Below are 27,561 nucleotides of genomic sequence, written 5' to 3'. Positions count from 1 at the left end.
ACGTGGGGAACGGGGAACGGGGGGAGCCTAGGGAGAGTAGACATATGAAAGAAGTCGATATTACCATAGAGATTGAACACACGACGGAAATCTATCTTTAGAGATTCATTCATTATGGCACTCGCGAATCACGGCGCTTCAATACCGGATCTCATCGCCATTGGAGATGAGCAGGAGAATGTCACTGACTGGCAACGACGATGCGGGATCAACAAGGACAGTCAGATTCGTTTAGTGAAGCTCACACATATGCGTTATCAACACCCTGATCTAGACCAGATAACGACCTTCCTGCAAGGTATGCTTCAGATTGGCCTTGCTATTCATACCAAAACTCTTTAAATGATTCCAGATTTTGGCATGACCGTTGCCAAAAGAACTGAAGATGAAGTATGGTATCGCGGGTATGGCGAGGACCAGTATGTCTACTATGCGCGAAAGGGCACGAAAGAGTTTCTGGGAGGTACCTTTGTCGTGGAATCATACGGCGACCTTGAAATGTAAAGATCAGATGTTTGTTGTGTCTAGAAACTTGCATTGATGTCGTGATAGAGCCTCCCAGAGTCCAACAGCCAGCGATATTCAGGAACTTTCCGATGTTCCAGGTAGTGGCTTTCTTGTTACACTGACGGACCCTGAGGGGTTTCCAGTGAATTTGATGTTCGGGAAAAAGCCCGCAGAAAAGGGTGCCATTCCAGAGAAGCTCACTATTAACTACGAAGAAGAAAAGCCCCGAATCCGGAAGTCCCAGCGATTTACTCCTGGTCCAGCGGCTGTACACAAAGTATGTCCTCTCTTTACGTTAATCGACTAAACTAATTTCCTTGGAATAGCTGGGCCACTTTGGGCTATGCACGGGGAAGTTCGAAGAACTGATCCACTTCTATACTACGACATTCAATATTGTACCGACTGATTTTCTTTACGTGGAGAAGGATGGCCAGAGGAAGAATGTTGCATTATTCGCACATATTGACCGTGGCGATGATTATGTGGACCATCACAGTTTTTTTATGAGCACAAATGCCAGCAGTCATGTACATCACTGCTCGTTTGAAGTCCATGACTTTGATACTCAGAAGCTGGGGCACCAGTGGCTCACTGATAAGAAGTATAAGTCTGTGTGGGGCGTTGGACGCCATATCCTTGGATCTCAAATCTTTGATTACTGGTGGGATACAACAGGAAACATGATAGAGCATTATACAGATGGAGATCTGGTGAACAATCAGACACCCATTGGTTATGGACCGGCTGGAGATGAGTCCCTAGCTATCTGGGGACCTGAGGTACCAGCTTAGTTCTTGAAATAGCAATTTGTCTCGCAGATAGTCAATCATTTCATCCCTGCCAACACTAAAAGTGCTTAAAGTTATATAACCATGTCTAGTGAAATAATAGGGCTATTTGTGGATGTGTCACAGAATGTCTTCGTAGCTGGTAGGAGCATATGATCAGAAATTTTCTCGTGCTTGATTATCCGTGTGCCTGGTTGACTTTTCCATTAGACCTAGAATATACTTTACGTTGGCAAGACGTAAAGTGGTAGCTCGCAAACACGGAACAGCACGTAGATATGTTTGCAGTGCAAGCTGCCCAACACAGTGGTGGCTGGCATCCTCGCTAGTGCGACAGGTTATCACAGTGTCATAAATCCAATAGCAATCCGACAGGGTCTATCAAAGGGTCGTAGGGAAGGGGATCATATATATCGCCCGGCAAACTGCTCTACATGCTTATTGAAGCGTTGTATATGTTATTTCGAGCGATCTAGAGCGTCTTCCAGTACGTGGGAGAAGGGATTCTGGCAGCACACGGGAATGTCATCTGAGAAACCAAATTAATATCTTCCAAAAAAAAGATGAAAACAACATACAACAGGAGGGATTCGCTGGTGGTCACCCACCCAACTACTAACCTCCCGGCGTGTGGCTTAAGTACGGCTGAGCGGACGGGAAGCCCTGTTCTCCACACCCTATGGTCGTATGTACTGGTTTCTTAATTATGCATCATTATATAGGCTTATTGTTCCAGCTGAGTAATAAGTACAGAATCTGTTGAGAGGATCGGGAGCCTACTATGACCGGTCTTACGGACAACTTGCGAATTGCTGTAGTGTCTAGCCAAGCGCATGTTAATGAAGCAGTGCTTGGACTCAAATAATGCTTGCTTCGCTTCGCTCCGCTGCGCAATGAGACCGGCACGGGTATGGGTTCGATGAAAGTGAGGCCTATCGATCATTTAGTCCCTCGGAATTTGAGGCTAGAGGTGCCAGAAAATTCACCACAGAGATAAATGGCTTGTAGCAGCTAAGCGTTCCTAGTGATGTTGCTTTTTGATCCTTCGATGTCGGCTCTTCCTATCATACCGATCGCCACATTGGATCCGTAACTTCGGGATAAGGATCGCCTCTAAGGACCGAGTTCGATGGACCTTGTGGATGCGCTAGAAGCATTACTATTGTATCTTGTGGCAAGTATGGGCAGCGATGGCCTCAACATCAACAACACCAGTTAGAACCATAGGAACACACGTTGCTGTGTCGTTCACAAGATATAGAAGTGTTTAAAGTACAATTTTCAGAGCATCCGATTCATCTGTAACCAATCAAGCTACAGATGATGATTGTCTACTCACCGTTCCGCGTATTGAATCGGGGAGATCTGAAGAGATGGATATCGCGCTGTGAGTCCGTGACAGGCAGTGTCGCCCACGTGTTTGCGACTACCGAAGCAGAATTCGGTATTAGACCCGACCCGAACCCGCCATACCGGTTGAGTTTCGGGTGCGGGGTACCCGCTCGGGTACTCTGCCGAGAACCGAACCTGGCCACTCTAATTCCACAGTATTGTACCTCATAAGATTAGAAACCCTTCTTGGGGGGATTCTAACCGTTGGATCTATAAGAAGAAGTCGTCGTTGGAGTGGATGCTCTACCGATGGGTAAACAGGAGCTGTTGGGTGATAGCATTGGGTGACTGTCAACCACAACCCCATACAGTATTATATATATTTTATGTGGTGCAGTAGTGAAGCTATTGCCCTTGACATTGTTTAATGTTAATTAAAGAACTTGTTGAGAGAGCCTGAAGCTTACATGACGAGTCAAGCAGATAGTAACTAAGTCCTCTCTCAGAAGGAAGCAAAGTTTGAATCTTTATCTGTCATGACTTGTTGGACAGATCATTCAAGCAGCATTCCTGATCCAGCCGGTTTATAGATTCCTGCCCGTGTTGACTGCTTACATAATAACGGTAACCTACCTATTTGGGACTAGGGGAATGTTGGTTTCTCACAATTTGGGCAACTCAACACCAAAGTTCCTCCCGAGTTTTATATCAATTTTTTGAGCTATGTATAGCTCAAATAAGCTAATATCAACAAGCAGCCCTTATAGCTCAGTGGTAGAGCGCATCACTCGTAGCCTGAGGCATCCAGATGACGTCTAGAAGCCTCTGAAGTTGTCATGATGAGGTCCGCGGTTCAAACCCGCGTGGGGGCACTACTTTTTGCATTTTGAGTGAGTTTTTGGCGGGTAATTTGTGTTAAAATGCTTTTCCCCGAAAGGCCGCGCAGGATAGTATAGAATTTACTTTGAATTTCTCATAATCTGGGCCCTAACCTCTCCCTTTAGACTCTCAAGTATTTCTTGGACTCGTCGGCCGTTTGTCTCTTAGGGTACTTGAGAATTTTCCATGTGCCGCTCACCGACCCCGCCTTCCTAATTAAGATTTACAGCGGCAGAAAAGACTAGATACCTTGCTCTAATCCCGGTGGGTTATCGACCTTATACCGCAGCTTTCTTATCGTAAAGTTAGATGCTTTAAATGACTTCTCTCTACCCTACTTGACTGCTCTACTTATATATACATATCAAATTGCAAGTACTACATACTTTGAGCCTCCGGCTGTTTGGTATATCCAATAATTCCATGTAGGGTTCTGACTCCTGTCCAGGGGATTCCCAACCCGTAGACCGGACCCTTGTGGGGGCCGTGATAGGCGATCAACGAGGCCATATATCCTCAAATTTACCACTGAGGAAGGGATCCACTATATAAATAGCCTTTAAATCGCTGGTGAAAGCGTATGAAGCATCCGAATGTCCTGGAACTTAGGGCTAAATTCTGCCGGTACTGCTAGTTTAGGCAGGCGGCTTTACCAAAAAAGGCTTCACGTGAGTCAAATCGGGTTCTCATTGATATCAGAGCTGCTTCCTCATAAAATAGAAAGTCTTAGGAGCTTGTAGGTTATCCAACCAATGGCAACGTGACATGGGATATATGTGTCAAGATTGAACTTCGCGTAGATGCTAGGCGACCTGTTAAATTGCTGTAAGCCTGTAAGTGCTATGGCACATAGGCAGTTCGGTTCTGCATGGATATATTCTCGTGCGGTTTATTATGTAGCATGGAAGGAGTTTTGTATTGTGCGTAATGCTGTTTCTGTTTATTCTGCATGGCCTTTTCTTCTCCCACTTAGTCTAAACGTTATATTACTGATTGTGTATAGCGTTGTTCAGTAATTGTTGATAATTTCCATGAATCCATATTCCACCAATATGGTCAGCAATTGACTAATGTTTAGTCATTAGATGTCTTGAATGTCTAAGGTGATGTATGTAGCACGAGTAATAGTGATTCTGCTGGTCCGGAGATCTAGCCACGTATAAATGGACCCCTAGAGCTTGAGGACACTCAGGATAGACATGCTGTTCTTTACTTCACTGTTGCGAGAATCTTTCAAAACTAAGACTACGGTTCCTACATTACTCGTCTTTTTTCTGCAATATTGACTTTACAAATAAGCGATGTTCTATGGCTAACAGCTGGCATACATGTTAATTCTTATTGGATATCAAAGCAGTTTGGTACAGTGGCGGTTTAGACTATGATAACTTTCAATGAAGGATTTGATTTCCAGACGTGCTTCTCATGCCACCACACGTATGCTTTCCCCATCGTCAAGTCAGTTTCGAATGTGCTTTACATCTGAAATTAATAGCTAGACTATGTTGCAACTAGTCCTTACATCTTCTCATACTGTCACTGTATTTCATAGCATTTACTGTTTTGTTTCGAATTCCTGTTTGCGGAGACATATCTTATGAGTATTATCGTCTCTGAGAAGTCATCATGGGTACTTCAAGAAGTGCGAATGATAGGCGAAACTCGGTGATTTTGAAGTTGGTTACATGCCCAAGCTTTAAGACATCTGACATGAAATGCTAATAGCGTGTATATCCTGGTATTACTACATAGCCTTTGATGATATGACGGCTTAATTAGCATCCACCTTATCGTGCAAAACGAGATGGATAAAATGTCTTAATGTCTTGAGATTATCGGAGCTGCTCTTTTTGCTAAAAATTCTGTTCTATTGAGCGACACTGTTTGTCCCCAGTGGTGGCACAAAGGCATAGTAGATATCTCGACATCACAGAGAGTATCTAGAATATTTTGCGTCTATTCATGAAATCCCACCATGTTTAAGTGTTTCAAGGATGAGGAATTATGAAAACAACGGTCAGAGGGAATCGCTGAGAAATGGGTGATCTTTTTCTCAAACGAAATCGTCGTTGCTGCGCAGAGTCTAAAGGTGCTGGTGGCCGTTTGTGGTAGTCAAGACATGCCATAAAGATATACACCTCTCATACAACTTACCATTTGCATACTAACTTATTCTTTCAATGAGTTTTTGATATCATTGTCAAAGTTATACTGAGCCGGTGAGTTGAAGGAAATGTGTTAGGGTACCAACAGGTCAGTTGCATCTGACAACGTGACCCCACAATCTTCAACGATGCAACTCCTCACTATCACTTCAAATTGCCCCGATCAGCAACGCCACCCTGTCTATAGGAACACAACTCTTGCCGCATTTAACTTACAGTCTAAGTGACACTGCCGTGCTTTCGCCAGCTGCAACTATTTCTTATACGAGGATGGACATGCCCGAATTGGCTCTTTTCGTTGCGAGGGCCTCCTCCGAAGAGGAAGGCTGGCAAGATTATCTACGTAACAGCCTCCTGTACACACGCAACGTGTACGTGAGACACTATGGACCACTTTCTGAGGAACTGCCTTTTCTCGTCTTCGCCCAATCCTCTAATAGGAGATTTCCTTCTGATCCTGTACCAAGAACCATCACCGCACTCCTGACCCGTGGTAGGGAGACTGGGCGGCCGGTTGTCTTGGTGATAAATGGATGGGATGGGCTCTCTACAAATCCGATCGTATTGGTGGATCTCTTTGAAGCATGGATTAATGAGGTGGATATAACTCTTCGGGTATTTGCGGGTAACCCGCGAAGATTCTTTGAGGTTTCCGTGGTGCATGCGATAGAGGCCATACGGGGGGATTATGAGGACGACGACGAAGCTCCCGTTCTTCCCTCGGACACGAAGATATTCGTTGATAAGGTACATGCATATTACCTCATGGGGATAACAAGGAATTCGAGCCCGCCAAGTGCCGCGGTGCCTAGGGGTGAATCACGGTTGAACGGTCTCTCTGAGGCGAGGAGCTCTCCATCAGAGATTGGTGATGGAGGATACAGTCCGTCAATGGAAGACCCGCTTTAGTTTAGAACCTGGATGAAATCATCTTAAGGGATCAAGCACACGAGCTTATGCTGGGCGATGTGCCATACAGCGAGGTAAGAATCCCTCGTTATTTGTGTGCGTTTATTAGCTTTGAGCACCTAGTATTCTTCGAGTGTCTTATGAGGTGGCATTAGATGACGCATCCTTGAGTATGACTCTCAATCAAATCGAAAACGCCGTCTATCCTCATACACGAAACTCTGAAGTTTGATAGCATTCTCCGAAAGCAAGTGTCAGCAAACATAAAGGTGTGCTCCGGACAAAGACGGATATAACTGAGCCTCGAGGGAGTCTGGACATGGTAGGAACAGTTCGATGGGTTGGGACATGCGCTTGTACTGTGGTGTCCTTGGGCGACAGTTGGACGTTGTTCTTTCTTCCTTCGCAGGCATGGTCGCTCTGCCTTTGTATTATGATCATAGAGTCTATAAGGGCCCTGTCTACCCGGAAACTTATTACCAGAGAATGGTTATTCAATGCGCAATACGTGTCACACTCTACGGCAGCCATTAATATCGACATTGCTGCAAGATATGTGCTATCAAAGTATGGCATTTATTTTAGTGAACTAAGCAGACTCTTCTTTCGCAGCAGTCTCGCCTTGTCAGCCCAATTGGTCGAAAGTAAACCTCCATCTGTCCTTTTTCGCCCTCCTCCCTCTCCTAGTCTCTATATTCGTCTGCTTATATGACTTCGAGTGACCAGTATATTCATACTTTCTTCATTTCTCTGCGTTTCCTCAGCGCTCCCGCACCTTGGTCCAGGAGGAGTGATCTGGGTTCTTCCATTGCCTGTGCCTGGAATCGTTTGTCTTGGGTATGACACATTGGTGTCCATTGTGAGCTAAGGAAACCTGTCGCAGTGCGGACTGCTCATCGCAAGAGACGGAGTCCACATTTCTGCGAAGAGATTTTCCACTGAGTCTTGGTGCTCGAGGGCTTGGAACTTCCGCAGTAGCGGCAGCAGAGCCCAATGATAAGGCTCGTGAGGTTCATAAGACACAACAAATAGTCTAATATCACTGCGCCTGATGATTGGCCACTTTTCAGATATCTAATGAGTATATGGCCACCACTCTAAACGGCCATCACAAGATTGCGATACTCGTGCTGAGCTTGGGAATCAGTACTCTACACAGCAATATTCACAGTCCGGAAATAGTGAAGCTACGATATCAGTATGGCTTGCGTTCTTAGTGAGAAACTGTCCCTTAGCACTTGTATTATATTTCCTAAAGTGACCATACAGCTACTTGCACTTATTATATTCTTATTACCTGTCTATATACTGGGCGTGAGGCTTCCGCGTATCTGATAAGATAGATACTCTTCCTCCCTAGCCGTATGCTTTGCCATCCCTTTGTACAAGATCCCGTTTTATGTTCACAATTATCTCCTACAGCGATCTGTCAACCTGTGTACGAATTATGTTCCCTTGCCCGCTGGGCGCACACTCTGCGGGTTGTGGAACACATCATTCGGATCGATAGCAGCCTTGATTTCTTGCAGCTTTGGCAAGTTAGGGCCCCAATACGCCTCCTGGGCATTGGGTAAGAACGGATCGACGAATCCAGGGTAGACGTTCCTATCAGACCCTGGAACCGTCTCGTTGACAAGGTTATTAATCCCGTCAAGGAAGTCGACGGTTGTCTGTGACACGCGGCCCAGGAGGTTGATTCCAAAGGACTCCACATAAAACATGACATTCCGCTGGGCGTACGCGGTGGCATCGACAGGGACGTCGTTAGTTGCGCCGCCCGCTATACTGATTACCACAAACCAAGTTGCGGTCCCTTTGTCAGCCGTATCCAGATAGTGGAATAGCTCCTGCGCCGTCGAGTTCGACGGAAGCTTATCTGTCTCGAAGGACAACGACTTCTCGTAAAAGTTTATAGGTGTCCCTCCGACGATGCCAGTGGCCAATTTCTCGATATCATACCCTACACTAGCGAGCGGGTCGGTGAGCACGACCACATTCCCGGCATTTGAAGCGGGAAGGGCTTTGTCAAATCCCAGTTGTTCATACTCCTCTTTCGTCCCGTGGAACTGCGCCAGAATTATCATGGTACCTTGCGTAACGACCATCCGCGTGTCAAACTTGCGCGTCAGGTTCTTCTGCGCGCATAATTCCTGCCAGGCCATGTACAAGTTTGCCCGCTCGGCGGAACTGCCAATGCTAAACTCGTACTTGATCTGGACGGTTTCGCTGAGCGACGGATAAGTTTTCACTTTGAATTCGGTCACAATGCCAAAGCTCGCGGCCGCGCCTCTAATAGCAAAGAAGACGTCTGGGTAGGAGTCCTTGGAGGCGCGGACGATACTTGAGTTGGCCAGGACGACCTCTGCTTCCACAATATTATCCAGTGCTGAACCCCATAGACGCGAGTATGTACCGAGCCCACCGATGGTGAAATGGCCGCCGACGCCTATCTCGGGGACCTCGCCATACGGCATGGCTCTTCCCTCCGCACCGAGCTTCTGTGTCATGTCGCTGAGTCGCAGGCCCGGCCCGACAGTGGCAATGTAAGTTGAGTCATCGAGCGAGAACTGCCGGAAATTCTTCATATCAATCGCGACTTCACCGTCCACTCCGCCGAGACCTAATAACGCGCAGTTTAGTTAGCCCGAGGTGAGAGTTGGCTAGTCACAGCAGCGCACATACCGAAGTTCGCATAGCTACGACCTCCACTCTTTGCCTGGACCTTATAGTCATATTCCACGGCGCATTTCACGATGTCAGCAACCTGTTCGGAGGTTTTCGGGGATGCGACGACGGCCGGGTAGACGGGCCAGTTCAGGTTGTATGGGTTAGCAGCGGCCGACTCGTAAAAAGGCTGGCTCGGAAAGGCCACAAGGGACGAGTCGTTCCCGACGGCGGAGAGCAAGCATTGGTGAGCTGGTGAACTTGGTGCGTTTCCCATTTTGACGGAACTCTGAGGGGGAAATCTCAAAGAGTAGAAACTGATGGTCAGGGGCAGACCAATAAATGATATTCCCGAGCGACCCTGCTCTCATGTCCATGGTTGTCCATGGTTTTGTTGATCTCTTTGCAGGATCTGGTTACGGGCATACCAGATTTGGTTAGTGGGCCAATTAGGTGCTGGATTGTAGCTTTCGGGCCCATAATTAATTAACCAGATTCAGCGAAAATCCGCTAAGCGAGGAACATGGTCAATAACAGACCCGCAGTGGATTGAGAAACTTGGCTATCCATGGAAGGAAATCGGAAGATCTACTCAAGCCACAGCTGAAGAGCCGGAAATAGACGGCGTACCTGAGTGGCAAGGTGTTTCGTTTTGCATGATTCGTTCGTACTTACAGCCGAATGCATATTACCTGCAGTAGTACTGCGGAGTGCATTTGTCTGTCCAACAATTGGACGAACTGTGAACCCCTTTATTGATAGCTCCGCTACTGTAAGATCTCTATGTACCGTCAAACAAAGGCCAAGTATAGGGATAGTCCTATTTGAGCATTCTTGAACACACAATCAAACCAAACTCCGGAAAAGAATTGTTCCAAGAGAACCTAAAGGGTACACCCGACTGGAATTCAGATCGACGGACATCTGCTCCGCATAGCTTGCTATAGACCTTTTGCATAATCCCCTCCCTTTGTCAATTCCCCATTTACTAAAATGCCTTCCTTGAAACAGAGAGTCCATTTTTCTTATTATCTACCGACATCAAATACAAAAGTGAGCCGTTGATCGGTCCTCGATAACTGGCATCTGGCTCCTTTTTATGATTCCCACTCTTAAGCTTTGCTGCCGGCTGGACTTAAAGCACGAGCAGCACCCATGGATCGATTTTGATATGCGATCTCGCGATCAAAATATGTTGTAGCAACAAGCCACAGTCTATTCCTCCAAGGACAATCTCCACATTATTTCCTCCCTCTCCTTCTCCTCTATCTCCTTATCCTTGGCCTTATAGACATTGTATTGGCCTGGCAAGATTAATTTAAGAAACAAGTACATTTATATCCCGTCTTCCTATTTCTGGGCCATGTGTCCCGTCGCTTTCTAGCCCTATATGAGTTTTATAGGGAGACAGAGGCAGCGTCCTGTGATAGATAATGTTAGCAAGGAAGAATCCCTCTCCTACAGAGTTGACTTACCTTCTTGCGTTATTTTGCCCTTCTGGGCTGGTTGCTGCTGCTGCTGCTGCCTTGCATACGTATACCTCAAGAGCAATAAGTATAATAGATATGGTATATAAGAGGTAGAAAACCTATTCCGGCCATAAAGCCCTGGTTATAGTGCATAGCAGGGCAAAGGGCAACCGAATGGTCGCTAAGGCAAAAGTCACACAGAGGAGTTGACTAAATTCTATGTTAGTATTACTATATAATTTGATGTCGGGCATTATATCTTGAGTTTGCATAATGATGTACAGGTTGAATCATCAGCAGACTTACCATGGTCTCCCTCGCGTGCCATAACAACCCTCCCATTCTGAACGTTGATAGGCATCTAATAATAACACTGTCAATATCTCTCTATATAGGAGTGCCATGTGAGCAAGCACTTACGAAGAATTGGGCTTGTCCCCCTGTAGATACTTAAGTCTTCAGAATCAGCACTTCAAGAGGGGGGTATCCTTAACCATTGCCCATGTAAACTGGGTATTTTTCAATTTTTGAAAAGTCCCAGGACTTTGAAAAATAGCATAAGTAGCCTTCGGCTAATTAAGTCTCGAAAAGACTAAGTCAGCTCCGGCGACTGAGCAGACGACCCCAACGGCATTTCTATATGCTTTCGCTATTGCGTCTCGGTAATCGTCGTTCATCGCCGACGTGCTCTTCTATAAGCTTCGGAAGCGATTCTGACACGCCAGTTTCAATGACCAGATTGGGGATGAGAAAGAAGATAATAATCGTGTATGAGGAAAGAGAGAGAAAGAGAAAGAGATCGTCAGTGTCTTGAGCTACTTATTTCTTAACTCTACGCTACTAAATCATTCCCACAACAGATCTATCATTGACTCATTGCCATTCAACGGGGATTACATAGTGAAAGTGTCACGCTTTTAGCAATGAATATAAACAGTGAAATAAGCTTCGTCAAAGGTATTCTTAAGAGTTAATAGATAGGAGCCTTGCTATGGGTGCTTATGTGAAGAATGGTGTGTATGTATTCTCGGCAAGATTGCTCTTATTCTCCTCCTCTCACGCCATCACAGGGAACACTTTCACCATCGCCAACTTAATTCCAACAGACCTATGACCTCCTCTCATATCTGCCGTGCTCCACCAGCCGAGAGCAAGCCGCAGGTGTCAGATGAGGGGTTATGCAGATTGTATGTATAAATCTACCATTTCCCCGCTGTCCGGGCCAGAGTTACGCCTGCAGTCTTCGTAAATACTTTGACCACATCTACACTTAAGTGACCATGACTGAAGTAGCCCGCCAGCCCAGTGTTCCTGATGGAGCCAGTTCCTCCACCTTAAGACGATACGTCCATGTACCTGAAACGAAGCATGAGCGTATGTCATTTGCCGTCCACGGGTTAATTCAATGCTAATTGTACAGTCGACTGGGCGGACCTGGTCACGCTTGATCTCTCCCAATTCGATATCCCAGGAGGGAAAGAAAAACTAGCAGCTCAATTAAAAGACGCAGTCCACAACATCGGTAAATATTCCCCAAGGTACATACAATACAAACCACCAACACAGACCAGGGTTCTTCTACGTAACCAACTTCGGACTCTCTCCCGAAGAAATCGACCGCCAATTCGCCATCGGCCAAGAACTGTTTGAACTTCCCGAGTCCGAAAAGCTGAAACACCGCGCCGACCTCGAAGCCGGTAACTACAACGGCTACCGACCACTCGGAGCAATCGAGATCCTGCCGGGCCTGCGCGACAACATCGAACTATACAATGTATTCAAGTTCATCCCCCGGTACGCACGGTCACACCCGGAAGTGATCCTGCGGCACTACGAGGAGATTGAGCGGTTTCACCGGTTCATCTATGACCACATCGTCACTAAGCTGTTCCGGTTGATTGCTATCCTTCTTGAGTTGCCAGAGGATTACCTTGTGAATGGCCATCCGTATGATGGACCCAGTGATTGTCACCTCCGGTATATGATCTACCGGGCACGCAGCGCCGAGGAGAATGCTCGGCATCAAAATCTCTGGTCACGCGGACATACGGATTTCGGGAGCTTGACGTTGTTGTTCCGACAGCCTGTTGCGGCGTTACAGGTGAAGACGCCTGAGGGCGCTTGGAAATACGTGAAGCCTTATCCGAATAGTATCACGGTCAATATTGCGGATGCGTTGCAGTTCTGGACCAATGGGTATCTGAAGAGTAGCGTGCATCGTGTGATTGCGCCGCCCCCTGATCAGGCCCATATCGATCGACTGGGTGTCTTGTATTTTGTAAGGCCGGGTGATGGGCTCGATCTAAAGACGGTGGATAGCCCCTTGTTGAGACGTTTGGGTCTCAAAAAGGATGAAGGGGATGAGGCACAGGTATCCGCTGGGGAGTGGGTCAGGGCGAGGGTGAGGAGGAACTGGGATAAGCCTCCAAAGGCGAATGATGAGAATATTGAGCTTGGTGGTGTGAAGACCACGATCTTCCATGAATGATTGCATATGGCCCAATTTCTAATCCATACAAGCATAGTTACTGAAAATTGCTTCGCAGTGTATATGGAGCCGGTTCAAGAGCCTGATGGGTAATTTTTGTAGATATGATCATTGACTTTAGCTCTATGGTTAGATTTAATTGTTAAGGGACAGGCTAGCCCAATTACCTTTCTTCTGCCACCGTGTACTATTATTCTCGGAAATGTTTTATTCGGTGGATAATGTATAGGATATCATGAGTTCCAACCCAATCAGTCGTCTTCCAAAAGCTCAGCCAACTCGCGCTCTTCCTCCTCCGTAAGCATTGATCCCGGATTTGGCTCTGGTTCCTCATCGATTGATGTGTTCTTAGCCCTTTCTACAGCGACCTGGAGATCTTCAGGCCTCAAAGACCACCGACGGATGGTGGCATCGATACTGACGCTGACCAGCGTTGAGCCCAGGAGTACGAGTCCTGTGACCTCCTCGAAATGACCAGAGAAGGTATGGTAAAGTTGTCCGGTCTATTTATGTATTAGTTAGACATACCACACAGGCTAGAAGAGAACTCACCGAGCGATTCCATACGCGAACCTCTTCATCTCGACATGCTGTCACAACCCAGCCACCCTGCTCGTAGACAACTACGTCGCGGACAAAATCTGGATGGGTTAATGTCAAGTTTGGCTTCCAGCCCTCCTCTCTCACGAGACATTTTGCGGATTTGTCTGCGGAGGCAGTCCACAAATCGGCATCCCGGTCAAAGAAGAGCTTGTACACATTCGTATCATGGACTAGGATGGCGTCTGTGCCCGTCAGGTCTTTGCTACCACTGGCGATGTCGAAACGGCGAATCTCCCGATCGCTGCCAGAGCTGAAAACAACCAGCTCTTGGCTGTCAGAATCTAAAGAGACGGGATCTACAACAAGTCCTTGGATACCCTTGGCATGCCCCTTCATGACGGAGAGCCGCTCGCCACTGGCAATGTCGAACACCAAGATCTGCGCGTCAGCCCCGCCAGAGACGAGAACATCCTTGCCCTGGAGTCGGGTGGTGACCACCGCTCTTACAAAGTCGGTATGACCGTCGTATTTCTGTTTCACTTCCTTCGAAGCCACATCCCAGCACCAGACGTATTTGTCCCAGCAACCGGCGAAGAGTAATCGACCGTCGGGGCTAAAGCAGATGCTTGTGATGGGGGCCGTTGGTCCTTTGTAAAGAGCAGCCGTTTCACCTGTCTACAAGTGAACCGAGGCAGATGACGATTGGCTTAGTTACGTATCCAGCGAGGCATCCAACAAGAAGGACACCGTGCACCTACTTCGAGTATAATCTTTCGGACCGTGCCACCACTCTGCGCCACGAATACGGCGCCAGGATTCAGAGGGTCTGCCTCGACTGCCAAGATCTTACTTTGTAGCCTGATGGGGTCTCCATTTGTATTTTTAGATTTAGCGTCCTTTCGTTTCTGCTCGTCAAGCGCCGCCCTGGAATACGGGAAGGAAGATCAGCGACGGGAGAGCGAGACAAGAAAGAAGGGAAAGCTCTATGGAGGGTATATGACGAACGTAGTTTGAAAGAAATCATCCCGATGGGAAGAACGAGACATATTGAGCAGAGTGATCAATCACCGGTTGATAATTGTATGGCTAATTGGTTCACGTGGACTAGATTAATTGTCGCATGCAGAAGTGGAGGGGAAATCAAGTTGGAGAATGCGGAGTGGAGTTGTTATACTCTTGTTTCCGGCAAAAGAAACGAACGAACTGCACACTGAGCTTCTCCCGTCCGCCGTATCCCGAAAAGCTTTTCCCACCACAAAACCAGAAGTTCCACCTTTTCTTCTTCTTCTCTCTTCCTTCACTTTCCCTCCTTTTCCTCCTCTCAATTTCTCTCCTTTATAAACGACCGTCTTTCCCCTTTTTCCTTCCCTCTCATCGTTTCTTTCTTTTTCTCTTGCGCGATTGACGCGCATCTCTCCCTTCAATATGGATATGAACCATCTTATAGGGTCAGTCTTCAATGCCTACTGGTCTTGAACCAGGGTTTGTGCGGCTAGGCTGGAGTTAACACCTGGCAGTCAGCGGTTCAACCTGATCTCCAAGAGTGACATTCGGTATGTTCCATCGCTTCCTTGCCCCTTTGAATCGTCTACAATGGCCGTGCATCTTACTAACCGTCCAGCGCAGCTATGTGGGCACTTTACATGAGATCAACCCTGAAGCCTCCACAATAGCTCTTGAGAATGTCGTGTCCTTCGGTACCGAGGGCCGGCGAGGCAAGCCCGAAGATGAGCTTCCACCTGCCCCACATATCTATGAATACATTGTGTTCCGTGGCAGCGATGTAAAGGACATCAGTGTAGCCGAGGACAAGAAGGAAGATGCACCCCAAGAGCCTCAACAGGTGCCAGATGATCCAGCTATTCTCGGGGTAAGTCGAACCACAATATCAGAGATACTTCCCATAGTCGTAGCTCGTGTCTCAAGTCCACCGACCTTCGCGGTCGGTAAAGATGATCTTATGATGAACTATTTCGGATGTAAACACAGACCTGTTCCGAACAGCGCAAAAACCGTGTGGAGATTTCCGTTGCCTTCCTTCTGATCAGATCATGGACTTTCGTACCTTGCTTGCAAATTCGTCTTTAGACTCTACAAGGGATTTCGCTGACCTTGTAAAAATAGAGCATGTCTCGTCCAGGACCCGCCCCTCAAGGAATTCCCCCTCAATCCCAGACACCACAACAATCCCAGATGCCCCGTCCGCCGCCGCCTGGATATCCCCAACCACAGTTCCAGGGAGGCTTCTACCCTCCCTATGGACAACGCTTTGGTGGACCTGGTTTCCCTCCTGGTCCAGGGTTCCCTAATATGCCCTATGGAGCTCCCCCAGGATGGTTCCCTCCCCCCGGACAAGGGTTCCCCCCGCCAGGCCAATTTCCTCCCCAGATGCCAATGGGTCCTGGAGGCCAGCATCAGACCCCCCCTCCACCGCGGCCGATGCCCGGTGCGGGTCCCATGAACATGCCTAAGAACACATCCGAACTACCCTCTGATAAGCCCTCCAGTAAGCCTGGTAGCCGTAATGGCACGCCTGCACCTAGTAATGCGGCCCAAAATGCCCCCACGCCGCCCGTTGAGTCTAAGCCGCCAGTTTCGGAGGCTCTTCAAGCGGCGACTGGTCCTACTCAAGTTACGGCTGGCACTGCTAAGGCGCCACCCACTGGACCTAGAAGCGGACGTGTGCAGCCTGCCATACCTATTGCCGCCCCTGGTAAGCCGCCAGTTCCTCAGGTTCCTGGCCCCGCTGGTGTCCCACAAGGCCAGGCTCAGGCAGCGATCACTGAAGCTACTCGTGCTGCTACTGCCGCTGTAGCAGCTGCCATGGCTAAGTTGCCCCAACCCGGTGCGCAGAAAAAGCCTGGCGATGTCTCCGTGGAGGGTGTCACGAAGCAGATGGCTGAAATGAAGCCTTACGAGCACCGTGCACCCCGGGGTGGTCATCACCCTCGTGGCGGCCGAGGTGGGGGTCACCGTGGCCAACACCAGGGCAAGAAGATCGAGGTTCCGGAAACGGACTACGACTTCGAGACCGCCAATGCCAAGTTTAACAAGCAGGACTTGGTCAAGGAAGCTATTGCCACGGGCTCTCCTGTTCATGAGGTCGAGCCTCACATCCCCAATGGCGAACCGGAAACTCCGGATAGCTATGCTGCTGCCTACAACAAGTCCAGCTCGTTCTTTGACAATATCTCGAGTGAAGCTAAGGATCGCGAAGAAGGCTCTGCCGCTCGTGCCGGTGGCCGCGAGTGGCGTGGTGAAGAAGAGAAGCGTAACATTGAAACCTTCGGTCAAGGTAGCGTCGACGGCTATCGTGGCGGTTACCGGGGCCGTGGCAGAGGCAGAGGATATGGCCGTGGTCGCGGTGGCGGCTATGGTCGAGGCTACGGTGGCCGTGGCCGTGGTGGTATGCGTGGAGGCCGTAATATGTCTCAGTCCACTGGCGTCCCTGCCCAGAACTAGTGTCGTCTTCGGCATCCCGACCTGATTGATCTTCAGTCGTATTTCTTGAAGCGCTTAGCGTTGAATATTTCCTTTATTTTGCCTTTTCTGGAAGTGATGCGTCCTTCCACGGCCTGTTTCTGATATTACCCGGCGTCTGATGGTACCTTCTCACGAATACTTGGCATACAGTCAAGATCTCCTCATGTTTGGGATGTTTTATGGTTACGGTGGGGATTGGTGAATTACCTGCTGGGATGGTTTTGCGTTGCGCGGCGTCGAATTATGGCGTTCTACATATGTTGCATGGGTTGGTCATGGCCTCCATTGCATTGATCACATATCTTGATGATAATCATGTTTTGTCTTCCCGGCGCACTCGTGCAGTCCGGGCATGGCGGCATATTGGCTTGTTTCCCACTTGCTGTCTGCATATTTGATCCATGGAGATTTCTGGCCCCTGTCGAACACGGCGCCTGTTCAAGGAATACCGCTTGGAGTATCTCCGGAGATGCTCGCCGCGGAAGCTGGGTACGACTTGGGCTTTGATTCTCCTGTACCATAATCCAAGCGATCTGAGGATCGGACATGAATGAAAACGAGAAAAACGGAGGCCGTTTGGTCTACCATTATGTGTGCTCTGTTCGTAGTCTGTAATTATTTATGTATAACTCACGATGCATACACCGTGTTTGTGCATCTAGAAACTTTTGACTATGGATGCAGAAGCTTTGCATCACTGCGGCTGTTCATTTGCCGTCGGCTATCTTAACCCCTCACTCGGTATGGACCATAAAATGGGAACCGACTAAACTTTGAAAAGCTCCATGACAGTCCAGATTCAGTCTTTGATTTGTCAGTCTCGGTGGATTCTGGGTTGATCTGCACGAGGATTACTCAACATGCTGTCACTCCCCGCATCCAGTGGCCTCCACAACATGGCGTTCCAGGCTTCCTGCCTCGGTGAAATAGCTCATTCCGGATATGGATGGAGACTTTACCACCAAAACCACGGCACATCCTTCGTGGAAATGCTATTCCCTCAAAATGGCTCGATTCGTCTTCCTCTGAGGCCCTTCACAGACCCGCCCTGATCCACGGTCCCACCGAATCCCCAGAATCACCTCGCTTACAGCGCAATCCTAAACTATATAGCTGGACTAGACCTCCAAGATGGCCAGCACCTCAAAACGACTCAGCAAAATAGCTGACCATCTGTCTACTTCACCTGCTTCCCCAAGTCCCAATCCAAACTTCAACATGACGACCCAACTCCCCGATAACCTCCCCTGGGATCCCAACTGCACACAGTTTCCCTCTCGAAAGGAACTCCCCAACATCCCGGGGGCGCCGGAAGGTGCAGCATGGGTGTGGGGGAAGGATGACCAGGTTTGTTTCTTCATCCTCATTCTGGACTTAGCCTTTTTGAACATGTCACGTTGACCAGTCGTAGATAGGACGTCTGAACCTGCTCACTCCGGCGAGAGTCAAAGCCGCAGCGGCGGAGGTGAAGACTGGCGAGATGTTTCGATTGGAGTGAGTTGCTTGCTCGTCTCATACAGAACTAGTCGAATCTAATGGATACGTCTAGTCTTCCAGTGAACGTCCCCGAGACACCGGCTTTCGGCCGCGAGACATTCCAGCATAGTATCAAAACGATCGCGAAGGATATAGCATATGATGATACTTATACTCTGAATACGCAGAGTGGGACTCAGTGGGATGGATTTCGTCATGTACATCTCCTATCCTCTTCTCCTCAGTCATTCTCTATATGAACCATGTTGTAATAGAACTAACAGACAAACCTAGTTCGGCCATATCGATAGCAAACTGTTCTATAATGGAGTATGTACACACCACACCAACCCCCATCCCCAAACAAACCCCATATATATACTACACTATACTAACAAAAAAACAGACAACATCAACCGACATCGAACCCGGCCCCAACAGCACAACCAAATGCGGCATCCACCACTGGGCAACCCACGGCATCGCAACCCGCGCCCTCCTCCTCGACTACCGCCACTACGCCAAAACCCACAACATCTCCTACGACCCCTACACCCGCCACCCCATAACCATGTCCTCACTCCACGCCTGCGCAAAAACCCAAGGTCTAGACCTCCGGCCCGCCTCGCAAGGCGGTGACGTCCGCGTCGGCGACATCCTACTCATCCGCTCCGGCTTCGTGGAACGCTACAACGAGCTTTCTCCCGCGGAGAGACAAGCGGGTGCGACCCGTGCCCATGAGGATTTGACCTGGGCGGGCGTGAATCAGGAAGAGGAGATATTGGATTGGTTGCATGATTGTTATTTTGCGGGGGTGGCGGGGGATTCGCCGACGTTTGAGGCTTGGCCGCCGGAGAAGGAGGGCGGTTTTATTCATCAGAATATTTTGGCGCTTTGGGGGATGCCGTTGGGGGAGATGTGGGATTTGGAGGGCGTGGCGAGGAGATGTAGGGAACTTGGGAGGTGGACTTTCTTTTTGACGAGTGCGCCGGCGAATGTTGTGGGTGGGGTTGGGTCGCATGCTAATGCTACTGCTATTTTGTAGTTTATATTTATATACTTATAAACTTACTCTGGGGAGTGGTGTATGGGGGTTATGTGTGGTTTAAGTGTGGTTATGTATGTTGAAATGGTCGTAACTTCGTTAGATTCGTGAGTATTGACATAGGAAATTCTCAACTACTCTTCTCTTCTCCTTTGGCGTGAGTGTACCGCAGTAAAGTGGACACTAGCCATTCTTTCTCCTCGATAGATTTCTTCAATGTATCCAACGTCCTGTCCTGTTATCCAGATGACGTCCTTCCAATACCAAAAGACTAGAAAATATCGTCAGGCCAACTGAACCCATCCTCGGTACCATTCGTCTTTCCCTGAGCCTTGGATTTGCGGTTCCGCTCGCGTCTCCCAATCTCCTTTGCTAGCCTTCTGTCCACTTTCGCGGCTGTCGCGGCTATATTCTTGGGCAACGGAGGCACAGGCGGGATATAGTTGTATGTGAACCGCTGGTCCTTTCTCTTCGCTGGGGATGAGTTAGGGCTTGGATCGGTTTGATTCAGATCAACGGAATCGGACTGCTGTTGGTCTTGGCGGGATTGGCTTGCGTGCTGGTTCTCTTTATCGTGATTGTCGATATCCATAGCCTGCGTACTGGCGGATCTCAGATCGGCACGTCCCTTCTTCAGGCGAAGTGACGGGGTGCCTCGGTTCCGAGAGTTGGATGCCCTTCTCCTCGCCGACGGTGATCGCTTGCTGTGTGACCGGAGCGGTTGCGAGGATCTTCTCCTTCGGCCGCGTTCTTCGCTGGGGGAACGTCTGGTGCTGTTCTCTTCCCGGTGTCGCGGGGTTTGTTTGCGTTCTACGGAGCCGGGACTATCGCCTCTGAATGTCTTTGGGAGTTTGGATCGGCGAGACGAGTCCGATTGGTTGCCTTCCTCGGTGTGGTTTGTTGCGCCTTCTTTCTGGGATTTTGGGGTATTTGCTGCACTGGCGGACTCGGGATCGGGCGATTTGCGCTTGAGGGATGGGCTGTCAACTGTCAATGACTGTGTTGTTCGTAGACTGGGCGATTTGGCTGGGGTTTTGATGGTGGACTCTGGCTCGATGGTTGTCATTTGTGTAGGATCCTGGCTTTGCATCGTACGTTGGATGTTCTCTAATAGCGACATCGGGGCTGAGTCGGATGTAGGCGAGATTGGGGATACTGGGTCATGGCTGTTGAGCAATCTCTCAGAGGGGAGTGTAGGGAGTGCACCGGGCACGAATTTCCTGGGGTGAGTTGACTCCTGACATTGAGATCTCTCCGGGACCGGGGGTGCATCGTCGCCCATGAGCTCCTGCAGCTCTCGCCGTGCCTTTTCAAGCTTCTCCTCCAGCGTGCTTACCCGTCTCAACAGCTTCTCTCTCTTCGACTTTTGCTTGCGCAATTGCGGCTGCTCGGTGTCCTCTGATCGACGACCAAGGGGAATAAAACTCGAAGTGATGCCCAGTGACGACTTAGCACGGCGAATTTCCTGGAACGAATTGCGCAGCGAGCTACCTGACTCATGAACCTCGCCTGAATTCTGCCTCGAGTGGCGCCCCGTCGGCGCCTTGTAATCCATCTTCTCCTGAATTGACTTCCACGTCTGGTCCGCGAGGTTGTTACTAGACTGCGACCCAGCACCAGCCATATACTCCCCCTTGACGGCGCCCCGATAGCCAGCCTTCTTCAACTCAGCGTACGCCTTCTCGACACGCGCAATATCATCGTCCACAGGCTCCTTATTCGCCTCGGCAGACGGCGACCCCTTCCACACCGCAACACTCCCCCACCCACCGAACGGGTTAAACGCCGACGCAATGGCTTTACCGAAGCGAAAAATGCCCGAAGACCGATGCGTCGGGCCCTCCTGTCCATTGGCCGACTTGCCATCGCGCAGAAAGATACTGGGCGGTTTCTCACTGACACTATCGTTCATCATACCCTCGATGAACCGCGACCGGCGGCCTCGCCCGCTGGGACCCGCCTGACGTCCGTGCCGGCCCGAAGCGTTGCGCGGCGACCCATGGTCGGTCCTGGAATTATTCCTACTATGGAAGGGCGAGCGCCAGCGCGAGCCTGTCGACCCGGTCTCTTTCAGCGGCGGTGGCGGTAGCAGCTCCTCTACGGGCCAGTCGTTGGAGCGACGGCGCTTAGCGGAGTGCGTGGACCGGGGCGAGCTGGCCGGGTGGGCGGAGATGGCGTATTCTTCGTCTGCGTCGTCGAAGCGACCGGAGACATCGGAGGAATAGTCGGAGGAATATTCATCGTCATCGTAGTCATTGTAGTCGTCGGTGCGCGAGTGTTTGCGTGACCCGTGCGTTGTGATGGGGTCGCGACGACGACAGGCTGATTCGAGCGTCTGGTGTAATTGGCGGTCGGCTTGGGTGTCGTCTGTCGACATCTGTGCTCGGAGCTGATGGGAATCGTCAGCAAGGGTTGGCCTGGTCGAGTTGATGAGGGGAGTGAAGAGCGCAAGGGGAGGAGAAAACGGGGCCTCAGAGCTGTCAGATTTAATTGTCAAGGATGGACGAACCTCGGCACCCAGCGTCATCCCTACACTCGCTTCTGTTTTTCACCTGGTCCCCACTTGTTCCTCCGACAATCACGACGCCGGTCACAATTCGATTGGGGTTCTCCAAGGCAGACAGAACGAAAACAGTTTGAACGGAAAGAAATATAGAAGAAATAGAAAAGCTGAGAGGAGAAATAAAAGAGGAGATGGAGTTTCTTGTTGTGATTGGGGTGAAATGAGGTCAATGTTTACCTTTTAGTTGGGATTGTTGTTGTTGTTGTTGTTTTCTTGTTTGGAGAACTAAATATGCGCCAAGAAGGCCTTAGGCTGTCCCATCTTAATTAATCCCATTCAGCCTATTCAATGCAGTGCCTATTGTTTGTTATTCCGGTATGTTTCTCCGGGGAATCTATGTATGTCTCTTTATGGAATGAATGACATAACCTGATATTTTATCATATTTTACAATGTCCTGCCTTTGTCATAAAAAATAGATGCTATACAACGGGAATGCATTTAACCACCAATAAAATCACCCCCCTCAAACACTGAGCTGTAGATCCACAGCGACAGAATAAATGCAATATAGAACAAGAACCACGACTTATATATTATGCTCTATCCCTTGCATGCCCACAGCCATGGACTTGGTAAACAAAACGGCCGAGAATTCGAAAGTGACCTGTCGATGCATCGACTTCACTGACCGGCTTCAGGTACAGGAACCCTAAGCTTAGATCATCAATCGGCAGTAGCTCAACTCAATTAACAGATCAACTATATTTACCTTTCATGCATGTACAATGGTTTATATATTTCGTCTTTCTGTCTTTCTTCTCTCCCGTTCTCCCATTTACCTCGGGGTCTTGATATGGCGAATAGTGTGAGTCGGAGAATTATCTCTCTTTCTTATTCCTCTTCCCAGATTGTCTGGGAAGATGTCATTTGAATTGAATACATACTTTTTGATTAGAACACCTTTGTATCTCATTACATCCAAAGAAAAGAGAAAATAGAATGGATACATCCATTAAAACCCTTGTTCGAATTTTCTTTCAAGTAGTGGATCAAAGGATATACAATGGCTAGGAACGGCGCTAATATAGTAACAGGGACTATTGACTATAAGTAATCAAAGAAGATACGCAACAAGTATCAACCAACAAAGAAAGTGAAACCGATCAAAGTAGCAGGTAGATCATAACAGTAGGCACTATAGTCTGGGACGTTGAAGCATAAAAATTCCACTGCTTGGTTATGTCAATTAGTCGTTGATAAGAGGTATAGTAAACGCCTCTATGCTCTAGTGTCAGTGCATTATGAAAATGAACAAGGTTATGTAGATCTACATGTTTACTGATCCGTGCCAACTCATTTATGGTGTCTCTTCCTGGAATGTTCCTCCGAATCCATGACCCTTCGATATTTCCTGTGAAATGACAATGACATGTCCAAGGAATGTACAATCTTACTCTGGTGGACATACCCTTTCCCGACATGGCTTCTTCTGTATGGGAGACAGCCAGGACATACTCTACAGCACATATATATACTTATACAACACTAAGAGAGAGTATTGACAATCGGATCAATTCGGATATATAAGGCAGATCGTCGATCTTATCTGTCGCATACGTCATTCTCGCATGCCAGTGGATGGGGCATGGTCATGGATAAACAAGGAAATGGTCGAAGGAGTGAATCAGACATGTCGCATGTCTAAAACCCCGTGATTGTCTCGGATCAATGCATCCAGGTTGCGCGTTCAGATCACCAAACTTTTGGACAATGTCACATTTGTATTGCTCACTCACTTCTATTCGCGGGAAGGGAGAGGCCCCAGGTCCAGCCGACCTGGAAACACAGCGGATAATAAACACGAGAGCGGCCGTATATAAACTGAAGACAAGAACAATCCGGGGAATATCTTGAAAACCACATGCAGAGCATCATGTACAATAATGCCAAAGATCGAGGAAAGAAGAAAAAGAACGGTGGTATAAACATCAAAAGTCTGGGTCGTTAAAAGAGTCCCTGAAGCCCATCACACCAGAGTACATTAGGAAAAGGAACAGATTACGGGAAAGAAATCAATCGACGACCGTTCGCCAAGACGCCGTCCTATATGAGCGGGAGGAAAAGCAGGAATCAACTTGTTTTACTGGAGTGCAGGGGATATCTTCGTGGCCATTCTCCCGTTGGCTCGTTTGTACGCCATTTCATCGCGCGTTTCGTTGTAGAAGTTCCGACTGGCATCTGACAGCCTCCGAGGATAACTTTCCGTATCGGGGCGCATGCCGTTGTAGAGTGGACGATCATCATGGCCAAACGAATCTTCGTACGACCGCTTGGACAGGCTGGCGCCCGTATCCCAGAAGAACTTCTTGCCAGCGCCGAGATCGTGACTGGGGCTCTGAGAGGTACTGCTGGATGATTGAGAGAGGTTGTTGGGATAATCCCCCGATAGAGCCTTGAGGGGCGGAAGGGAAGGCACCAGACTGGATGACGGTGTCTGAGACCGGGGTGCCGCCGATTGAGCCACGGAATGATATGCGTTCGGATCGGACGAGCGTGGCTCGCCGGATGGCATATTTAGTGGCTTAGGCGGTTCCAAGCGGAGCGGAGGCAAGCCATTCTTGGGATAGCTGGAACGTTCCGTTGACATCCGTGATGGCGGATAGGAGTAACCGGGCGTTTCATACTCGGCGCTCGTCGATGGATTCCGAGCATGAGAATACGATGGATGGGGCGAGTACGGAGCTGCCAATGTCGACGCGGTCTGTGGAGTTGGAGGCAGCTGGGGAGCTGGATATTGAGTTTGAGTCGAGCCAAAGGAAAGATGCGATTGATATCCAGGATTATGGGATGGTGGCGCGGGAGGAGCGGGAGGAGCGGGCGTGGAAACAGCGGCTGGTGCGGGACCCGGAGCAGGCGGCAATGGTCGTTGGTACGGCTGTGCACCCTGGAAACCATACTCGGTCGCGCCAGATGACCGGCGCTGAGCATCGACACCGTAGGGGAATGAGGGATCCACCGTGCTGGTACTGGTTGATCGAGGACGTTCAACGGGAGTGCCGGCGTACCCGTGGGTATCTGGGGTAGAGATTCGGTCAGAAGATCGGTAGACTCTCTCCTCATCGTAGTCGTAGTCATCGGTGCGCTTCTCTCCCCGACGTCTCATGCGGACATCACGTCGAATCCGCACACGACAACCTTGCTCCGCAATGACCCGACTCAGGGAGGTACTCGTGGCCAATCCTGGGAACTTCTTGGCGCTAAATACGGTGAACGGAACGGAAACGACCTCGAGACGAAACTCCAGGAATGACTTCGGCGCCATCGGCTTCGATGGCATTGGGTTGGACATGGACTGGATCGGAGCATTCTCGTTCGCATCCTTGCTCTCCTTGGTTTCCTCGTACAGGTGGAAGTTCAATCGATATACACCTTCATGCCGCACGGAAAGATCGGGGAAGATGAAGTAACCGGCTTGAGATGGGCGGTCCAAGTAAGCCACTCCAGCCACGGGCACACCGGTCAATACTGGACAAGTCGGATTCGGGGCAAAACGGCCTTGGGCCATGGGACGAGCGGTTTCCAAAGTGGCGTACAGGAAGAAATTGGCGTTGTATGCGAAGGTGATGTCGGTCTTGTTGAGGTCGTCGTTGGGATCGGACTCGTACACTCGAAGTTCGACGACCGGTGGAGGATCGACTGGACGACGGTCCGCAGAGGCTATATAAAGTCAGAACCATCAGTTTGATGCTATCCGGTTATGGAGTGCTGGTTGGACGCATACACTTTGCACCTGCACCGCAGGCTCGCGCACGCTCAGGCTGTTGCATGACATTGAGTTTATAGGTGAGCTTCTTGCCCTCTCGAGTGATCCGGCTGACGGAGGCTTCCGTCTCGTTCGGCGGAGGCGCCAAAGGAGCTCGTGTCGCCATTTTGGAGACGCCTTGACTGTGATGCGAAAAACTGCCAGGATTAGCACAACAAGATTCGACGGGCGTAATTGACCACAATTTCATGGTCGAGATCAAATAATGACCAGCTAGCAATGAAGCTTGGGACTTACTTGGCAATCCCTCGGTCCAACCAAACAAAATCAACGCTATGGGAAAGTGCTTGCGTCAAGCAAGTAATCTATCCCCGTTTCCCGTGTGAATCTGGTTTTCTTCTAGTGTGCTGGTTATGTCGGGCGTGACTCCCACGAATGCAAGCCGTGAAACCGACCAGTCGGTCAAGGATGTTCTCGAAGTCGTCTGCGAAACGGAAAACGAGAGAGATTCCAACTGTCGACCAAAAGGGGAAAAGAAGGATAATGAAATTAAAAAAAAAAAAAAATTTAAACTGGGTCCGCTGCGCCGAGGCAGTACAACAGACAATCCAGCGATTGACCCGTCCAGGATGAGGAAAGAAGGTATGGGAGAGGAGTAACAAAAGTCAAGTTGGTGATACGGGGGGGACGAAGAATAATGAATGAGAGGGGGTGGAGCGAGCGAGGACGGGAAAAGTCAAAGGACGAGTCAGCCTGAGAATCGGCAGGTACACACACTATCGCAACCAACTATAACACCCTAACCGTCTCGTCTCCGGAGCCGTGGTACTGTAAGATTACCGACGGTGACGGTTTCCATCGGTTCCAAGTTCCAACAACATGGTGATCGGGCTGACGGCCCCATACATAACTTGCGTTCTTAAATATCCCGGTACCATGGGTCTACGGTCGCATTTCTGCGCTTCGAGCATTTTATTCGCTCTGAACTTGCTCTTTCTTATCGAGAGGGTCAATAGGAGATGTTTATCCGTTCTGACGACGGCAACCGGAATTACCCCGTAGATACATGGCGTATGTACAGTACCTTCTAATGGAGCTGGTATGTACGACGGCACTAACTCTGCACGACTGAGCCGATATGGTGGGTATTGGGTCAGCACGGATGGCACTAAAATGGGGGAAGGTGGATGGTGTCACAGAAGAGGGGGTAAAAAAAGAAGAATGGCCGATCCAGTGGGAACTCAGCCAGCTGGAGGTTAAGGGCAGGCGGTTACGGTCGTTGGGTCATGGCGACTGCGGCCGGCTTGGTCATTGGGTCCGGTGGGGTTTAGACATTGGCTGCATAACAAATAAGCTGTGAGAAAATTCAGACAAAAAGAAAATAATAATTAAAATACAAAAACCTAACAACTTGAACAGGCAGTTCGAGGGTGGAGAAGGCCCACTGCTTCGAGGTCCGTGATTCCAGAGTCCAGGGTTGTACTAGAATTACACACAAAGGAAGTTAATTTCCCCCGGTCTAGTCTACGACCGGTATAGCT

The 27,561-nt window shown here is 49.2% G+C and overlaps 10 protein-coding genes and 1 non-coding gene across 11 annotated transcripts; 7 read left to right on the top strand and 4 right to left on the bottom strand.

The window, feature by feature from the left end:
- Positions 1-114: 114 nt before the first annotated feature.
- On the top strand, positions 115-1,914 carry F9C07_2285844 (trihydroxytoluene oxygenase; the record flags this gene model as incomplete). The annotated part of the gene is made up of 4 exons (XM_041294263.2): positions 115-298; positions 353-500; positions 553-784; positions 834-1,914. The coding sequence occupies 4 exons, from the start codon at positions 115-117 to the stop codon at positions 1,299-1,301; spliced, it is 1,032 nt and encodes a 343-aa protein (XP_041149573.1). The 3' UTR covers positions 1,302-1,914.
- A 1,473-nt stretch (positions 1,915-3,387) lies between these two features.
- On the top strand, positions 3,388-3,502 carry F9C07_t220. The gene has a single exon. It is a non-coding gene; the product is annotated as a tRNA-Thr (tRNA).
- A 2,306-nt stretch (positions 3,503-5,808) lies between these two features.
- F9C07_1733479 (uncharacterized protein) lies at positions 5,809-6,743 on the top strand. Its single transcript, XM_041286977.2, has one exon. It carries the CDS (start codon positions 5,945-5,947, stop codon positions 6,581-6,583), a length of 639 nt encoding a protein of 212 aa, XP_041149574.1. The 5' UTR covers positions 5,809-5,944; the 3' UTR covers positions 6,584-6,743.
- On the top strand, positions 6,744-7,492 carry F9C07_1733480 (uncharacterized protein). Its single transcript, XM_071508353.1, has 2 exons — positions 6,744-7,227; positions 7,310-7,492. The coding sequence occupies exons 1-2, from the start codon at positions 6,903-6,905 to the stop codon at positions 7,375-7,377; spliced, it is 393 nt and encodes a 130-aa protein (XP_071367666.1). The 5' UTR covers positions 6,744-6,902; the 3' UTR covers positions 7,378-7,492.
- Positions 7,493-7,792: 300 nt separating this feature from the next.
- F9C07_2285842 (putative D-lactate dehydrogenase) lies at positions 7,793-9,730 on the bottom strand. Its single transcript, XM_041294272.2, has 2 exons — positions 9,266-9,730; positions 7,793-9,203 (listed from the first exon to the last, which is right to left on the bottom strand). The coding sequence occupies exons 1-2, from the start codon at positions 9,522-9,524 to the stop codon at positions 8,029-8,031; spliced, it is 1,434 nt and encodes a 477-aa protein (XP_041149575.1). The 5' UTR covers positions 9,525-9,730; the 3' UTR covers positions 7,793-8,028.
- A 2,266-nt stretch (positions 9,731-11,996) lies between these two features.
- On the top strand, positions 11,997-13,204 carry F9C07_2235246 (2OG-Fe(II) oxygenase family oxidoreductase; the record flags this gene model as incomplete). Its single annotated transcript, XM_041294264.1, has 3 exons — positions 11,997-12,090; positions 12,137-12,238; positions 12,288-13,204. 3 exons carry the CDS (start codon positions 11,997-11,999, stop codon positions 13,202-13,204), a joined length of 1,113 nt encoding a protein of 370 aa, XP_041149576.1.
- Positions 13,205-13,455: 251 nt separating this feature from the next.
- On the bottom strand, positions 13,456-14,793 carry F9C07_8073 (WD40-repeat-containing domain protein; the record flags this gene model as incomplete). The annotated part of the gene is made up of 4 exons (XM_041294273.1): positions 13,456-13,707; positions 13,757-14,422; positions 14,506-14,671; positions 14,753-14,793. The coding sequence occupies 4 exons, from the start codon at positions 14,791-14,793 to the stop codon at positions 13,456-13,458; spliced, it is 1,125 nt and encodes a 374-aa protein (XP_041149577.1).
- Positions 14,794-15,172: 379 nt separating this feature from the next.
- On the top strand, positions 15,173-17,209 carry F9C07_2235244 (G2/M phase checkpoint control protein Sum2; the record flags this gene model as incomplete). Its single annotated transcript, XM_041294265.1, has 4 exons — positions 15,173-15,195; positions 15,265-15,300; positions 15,374-15,617; positions 15,872-17,209. 4 exons carry the CDS (start codon positions 15,173-15,175, stop codon positions 17,207-17,209), a joined length of 1,641 nt encoding a protein of 546 aa, XP_041149578.1.
- Positions 17,210-18,361: 1,152 nt separating this feature from the next.
- Positions 18,362-19,751, top strand: F9C07_8072 (uncharacterized protein; the record flags this gene model as incomplete). The annotated part of the gene is made up of 5 exons (XM_041294266.1): positions 18,362-18,577; positions 18,642-18,724; positions 18,780-18,924; positions 19,001-19,036; positions 19,113-19,751. 5 exons carry the CDS (start codon positions 18,362-18,364, stop codon positions 19,749-19,751), a joined length of 1,119 nt encoding a protein of 372 aa, XP_041149579.1.
- A 271-nt stretch (positions 19,752-20,022) lies between these two features.
- Positions 20,023-22,278, bottom strand: F9C07_8071 (putative nuclear RNA binding protein; the record flags this gene model as incomplete). The annotated part of the gene is made up of 1 exon (XM_041286979.1): positions 20,023-22,278. One exon carries the CDS (start codon positions 22,276-22,278, stop codon positions 20,023-20,025), a length of 2,256 nt encoding a protein of 751 aa, XP_041149580.1.
- Positions 22,279-24,284: 2,006 nt separating this feature from the next.
- On the bottom strand, positions 24,285-26,722 carry veA (velvet complex). Its single transcript, XM_071508352.1, has 3 exons — positions 26,318-26,722; positions 26,039-26,217; positions 24,285-25,974 (listed from the first exon to the last, which is right to left on the bottom strand). Exons 2-3 carry the CDS (start codon positions 26,184-26,186, stop codon positions 24,398-24,400), a joined length of 1,725 nt encoding a protein of 574 aa, XP_071367665.1. The 5' UTR covers positions 26,187-26,217; positions 26,318-26,722; the 3' UTR covers positions 24,285-24,397.
- Positions 26,723-27,561: the final 839 nt, after the last annotated feature.

The sequence above is a fragment of the Aspergillus flavus genome, chromosome 6, assembly GCF_009017415.1.
Source record: "Aspergillus flavus chromosome 6, complete sequence".
NCBI lineage: Eukaryota > Fungi > Ascomycota > Eurotiomycetes > Eurotiales > Aspergillaceae > Aspergillus > Aspergillus flavus.
Note: the sequence above shows the minus strand (reverse complement) of the source record. Positions and strands in the feature narration are given on the sequence as shown.

Coding starts and splice junctions, on each gene's coding strand:
- F9C07_2285842 (XM_041294272.2), bottom strand. CDS start 9,524: ATGGGAAACGCACCAAGTTCACCAGCTCACCAATGCTTGCTCTCCGCC. Junction 9,204..9,265: donor TCGTAGCTATGCGAACTTCG/GTATGTGCGCTG, acceptor GCGCGTTATTAG/GTCTCGGCGGAGTGGACGGT.
- F9C07_1733480 (XM_071508353.1), top strand. CDS start 6,903: ATGGTAGGAACAGTTCGATGGGTTGGGACATGCGCTTGTACTGTGGTG. Junction 7,228..7,309: donor GTCAGCCCAATTGGTCGAAA/GTAAACCTCCAT, acceptor TCGAGTGACCAG/TATATTCATACTTTCTTCAT.
- veA (XM_071508352.1), bottom strand. CDS start 26,186: ATGGCGACACGAGCTCCTTTGGCGCCTCCGCCGAACGAGACGGAAGCC. Junction 25,975..26,038: donor CTGCGGTGCAGGTGCAAAGT/GTATGCGTCCAA, acceptor GACTTTATATAG/CCTCTGCGGACCGTCGTCCA.
- F9C07_1733479 (XM_041286977.2), top strand. CDS start 5,945: ATGGACATGCCCGAATTGGCTCTTTTCGTTGCGAGGGCCTCCTCCGAA.